At 30.2% G+C, this 4,912-nt stretch overlaps 1 protein-coding gene across 1 annotated transcript in view; it reads left to right on the plus strand.

Moving 5' to 3' along the window:
• Positions 1-4,912, plus strand: part of LOC106457450 (dynein heavy chain 8, axonemal-like) — a 459,787-nt gene that overhangs the window by 397,920 nt on the left and 56,955 nt on the right. The window contains exons 69-72 of the mRNA XM_022383398.1: positions 1,033-1,137; positions 1,469-1,607; positions 1,857-1,971; positions 2,565-2,755. Coding sequence (XP_022239106.1) covers positions 1,033-1,137; positions 1,469-1,607; positions 1,857-1,971; positions 2,565-2,755 — 550 coding nt within the window. The remainder of the gene's footprint in view (positions 1-1,032; positions 1,138-1,468; positions 1,608-1,856; positions 1,972-2,564; positions 2,756-4,912) is intronic.

A 4,912-nucleotide genomic window follows, 5' to 3' on the forward strand; every position in this document is an offset into this window, starting at 1 on the left:
CTATAAATCACAATGATTCACACACTTTAGTTACAGTGCCTACTGTTCGCTTGACTCAATTATCTATCACTTCAATATCTATCTATATCCCTTCAATCAGTCCTCCAGCAGGCTTTAACTGCCTGGCTTATATACTAAAAAAGGGGGCCTGGCAAACACTTGGACATTCGCAAGGTTCCTTGATAAGTCATGATCCTTCTAGAAACTCCAGGGCGCATGCTCCCAACATTGGGTGACTTCCGCTGTCGTAACAGTATTCTTATGTATTTCTTATGAAAATACATTTACAAATCTGGTCATTTCCATGCCAAGAACACTGTAACAAGTTGACAACCCAGTGACAATGCATAACAATATAATTATAACTATGAACAGTAAAATGAAAGATAAATAATATATTTCTTGTTTTTACTTGCACAGTAGAAAGTGTAAACATATCATTTAGGCTACAACTTGTGTTTAATTAAAAGTTGTGCATACAACATTGCTGCAAGTTTTAATGTTGTGAAAACGTTTTCCTACTTTGTAGAAGCATAAACCATACAAAAAATACATCAAATAATATTGTTCAGTATTTCAAAACATGTAAACTGCTATTTGATTTTTTATAAATTGCTTGTTTCATGAATATATATATATTCACCATTAATGACTAACAGTGCCACAACATATAATGCATGACATTATGGATTTTACCAATGCACAACTATTCAGCAATGTTATAGAAACATCATGAGTTAGCTGGGTGAGCTACAGAAAGTGGAATATTGCTAAAGTATCATTTCTGTTAATAACACACAGTTTGTCCTGCAGGTTGTTTTAGCTGAACAACACACTACCATGTGTCTTGATATATATATATATATAACAAAGCTAGTATTCTTACATACCACTACTCTGGAATGTTTCAACCATACCCCCAAAATACTTTTATTCTCAATATTGTCAATTAACTCTAGACATATTTAATTAATCAAAGTCAAAGTTTTGTTCATTAAGTAAACTTGTTTAGACATTGAATTTCCATTGTAGGAGTTGGAAGCAGACAGAAAAAAATTAATGGAGAGTGTAACAGCTAATAAAAGGAAGATGAAGGAACTAGAAGATAATTTACTGTATAAATTGACCAGCACTAAAGTAAGTATGAACTAAAGTTTGTAAGGATTTTATGAATTTATTTTTCCTTGATCTAAAGAGCATTATAAAGTAATCACAAACCAACAGAAAATAGTAACCAAACATTTAAATTGTCGTATTTATTCTTAATATTTAGTTTTATTATTATTTTGACATTTTGTATGTTAAATAAATATGTTGTGTTGGTTCATCAACCTCATAATGTTACTGTATATAAAAAGTGGTGGCAATATTTTTTTGCTTTTAGGTATAGTTTTTGAATCTGTTATTTATAGTGCACATAATATTTTCTGTGTATAAAATAACCAGTTCATTATATGTCTTTTTCAAGGGTTCACTTGTAGATGATGAATCCTTGATTCATGTTTTAACCAACACTAAAGAAACTGCAGCTGAGGTGTCAGAGAAACTTAATATAGCTGCTGAAACAGAAATTATGATCAATAATGCAAGAGAAGAATTTAGGCCTGGTTTGTTAATTATCCTTTTTGTTAACTTTTTACTATATAAAATTTTAATTTAGATATTTTCTCATGATACATTTTATTAAATTAGAATTTTTTAATGTGTTCCATACTTATTTGTATGTTTAAAGCATTTAAATAGTTCATTTTTAAATGTGTACCAGTATCAACATATGAATTATATAAAGACATACTTTAGCTTACACAATTACACAAATTCATGAGTACAAACTATTAACTTTCATCTTTTTGTAGTTGCTGCAAGAGGAAGTATTCTGTACTTTCTCATCTGTGACATTAGCATGGTGAATGTGATGTATCAGACATCACTTGTACAGTTTCTGGAACTATTTGATATGGCAATAAGAAAGTTAGTATCAGTAGCATTAGCATCTTAAAGGAGTTTGTTTATATTTATTTATTTAGGTGATTTTCCAGTCTTTAATTAAGCATTTTAAAATTAAAGATGAATGCATTATTTTTTTATGGTCTTGCAAGGGTGTGCTCATTTTTGAAGTATGAAAAAAGCACAATTTCTTTTATAAACTGTAGTCACAATATAATTTAGGGAGTAAAAGGTTTTTCATGTCAGTTGTAAACTTCTAATTCATTGTTCTTTGTGCTATTTTATATTATTATTTTTCATATATTTACCTCATACATACAATTTTTATTTTCAAGATTAATTGTTAGATTACTTGCAAGTGTGTATGTATTGTACATGTATGTATAATTCTTTTAACAAAAATTAAGATAATTTAGTAAGCTTTACATAAATGAGAAAGCTAGTTTAAACAACAGAAAATACAAACTATGATGAAACTTACTTAGATAAAATTAGGTTAAAAGAAACACCATTATCTTAGCGCTGTTTGTTTTATGTTTATGTCATGTTATGATGTTAACTACAACTGACTTTTTGATATATTTTAACTATATATAAAACCTCCTATTGTCTTACAGTTCTGAAAAGTCTCCTGTAGCAGCCAAGAGAATAACAAATATCAATGAATATTTGACATATGAAGTATTTAAATATACTTGCAGGGGATTATATGAAAACCATAAATTTCTCTTTACCTTACTGTTAACACTAAAAATTGACATGCAGCAAGGTAAAATAAGCCATGAAGAATTTCAGATTCTTATTAAAGGTAACACTTTTTATTCCATAATTTGAGCTGTTTTTTTCCTAGGCATATGATTTTTACTGTTTATACAAATTATATTTTCTAAAAATACGTAAGTAATTAAACTGGCATATAAATTTTGTCAGTAAAACGTTATAACATTAGCTTCAGGTAAAATAAATTATTGACATATTTAATATTCTTTTATATAACTTATATATATATAGTCAGTAGCATTATTTAGCTGAAAAACATGATAATGAAAGTGGTGTCTAATGTCTATTCCAAATGACCCAGGGATCTTCTCCTTTGTATTATAATTTTCATCTCCCATCTGGTCATTCTATATGTGCTAGTAAGCATCAAGTCTTTTATTTATATTTTTGGCCCGGCATGACCAGATGGTTAGGGTGCTCGACTCGCAATCTGCAGGTCGCGGGTTAGAATCCCACCAATATGCTCATCCTTTTAACTCTGGGGGCATTATAATGTGATGGTTAATCCCACTATTCAAGAGTTTGCAGTGGGGGTGATGATTAGCTGCTTTCCCTCTAGTCTTACACTTAGTGCAGATAACTCTAGTGTAGCTTTGTGCAAAATTCATAACTTAACATTTTTATTTTTTGGCAAAGTAATCAAAGTCTCCCTTCAGCAAATTGCTTTTCTGGTAGATTCATATCCTCAGCCAATTACCAAAATCTTGGTCAAATGCCTAACATTATCTGCCAAATAAAGTCTTATAACTATTATTTTAAAAGCCATTCCAGAAGTCAGGGTGAAGAATGTAGCCAAGGGAATGAAAAACAACTCCAATATTCTAAAAAGCATAATAGGTCCACTAACTTCTGATTTTTCATATATTTGAAAAGGCTTACTCAGACACTTAAAACACAACAACATATTGTGAGGTAAGCTAAGCTTCTCTTTGTATTTTCTCTCTTAAGCTTTCAACATTTTTGTTTTACAAGTTTTATTTGGGCTAAAGTAAATAAATAAGTGTTTGTGTAGACGAAAAAGTCCACATTTGTTTTGGAAAAACAAATCACTTTCTGTAATGCTGGCTATATGCTCCTAGTTAGGACATAGTTGAAATCTTAACTTTAACTGATATTATTAATGGTACCTTTAATCTTTTTTGTCAGTATTCAACCTCACTAGCATATATAGATCAATGTTATATATATATAAAAAATGTATGATATTTTTTAAGTATTCATTGAAGATGTTTCTTTTTTCAATATTTTCCTGACCACTTCACTTTCCTTAATATGGTGAATATCTTTCTATATGGAGCTGAAGGTTTTGGATTACAGTTTATGCATGTTCTCTCTACATAATATATTAGTCCAGTTTACTATGTTCGGGATTAGGGTTTTTGTTGGATTTTCTTTGAGATATGTAAAACTATACATTTGTAGAAAGCTTATTGCATGGGGAAACTAAAAATCATTGTTTGCATTTTTTCATGTTCATGGTATGAAAGCTGTCTTGGATTTCAAAATGGTTGTCTTATTGTGTTTTTCTAGGCCTATCTACTCAAATGTCAGCTTTTTGAGCACAACAGGTGATGTTTTAATGGTCTAAGATATATGGTTTATGATAAAACAAATCTAAATACATTTATTTTTGGCCACCAGAGATAGTTAGAAGAAAAAGGCGACATGGCAGCCATCTTGAATGTGAAAATTATAACTATTTACACTTAACTTCTCATCACATACAAGTTGAGTTATATATTATTGTTACACCTCTGTTCGTTAGTTGATTTTCCGTAACTTTGTTCCAATGAAACTTTAGCGACACAAGTCCTTTCTTAAATAAAACTGGTTTATTCTTTCCGAATACAACTTTACGATACACTTAATTTCAACAGTCAGTCTATAACAACACTATAATTCACGTCTCACCAGGCCAACAATATTTTGTCCACATACATTCAATTACTCATTACACTGTTGTTCCGTCACTTTGTGACCATCTTATATACACCTGGAAAAAAGTTAAGCACCCCCAAATATTTTTCAGGATTGCTTATTGAAAATAAGGTTTAATTTTCATGATGTTGAGCAATATTCATAATTTCAAACATAATTAAAAGGATGTGAGCGTTCAGGTGTGACATTTAAATCAGGCGCGTTTTTTTTCCCTACCATGCAACTTAGTCTCCCTTTCCTTCTACGT

The sequence above is a fragment of the Limulus polyphemus genome, unplaced genomic scaffold, assembly GCF_000517525.1.
Source record: "Limulus polyphemus unplaced genomic scaffold, Limulus_polyphemus-2.1.2 Scaffold333, whole genome shotgun sequence".
Lineage (NCBI taxonomy): Eukaryota > Metazoa > Arthropoda > Merostomata > Xiphosura > Limulidae > Limulus > Limulus polyphemus.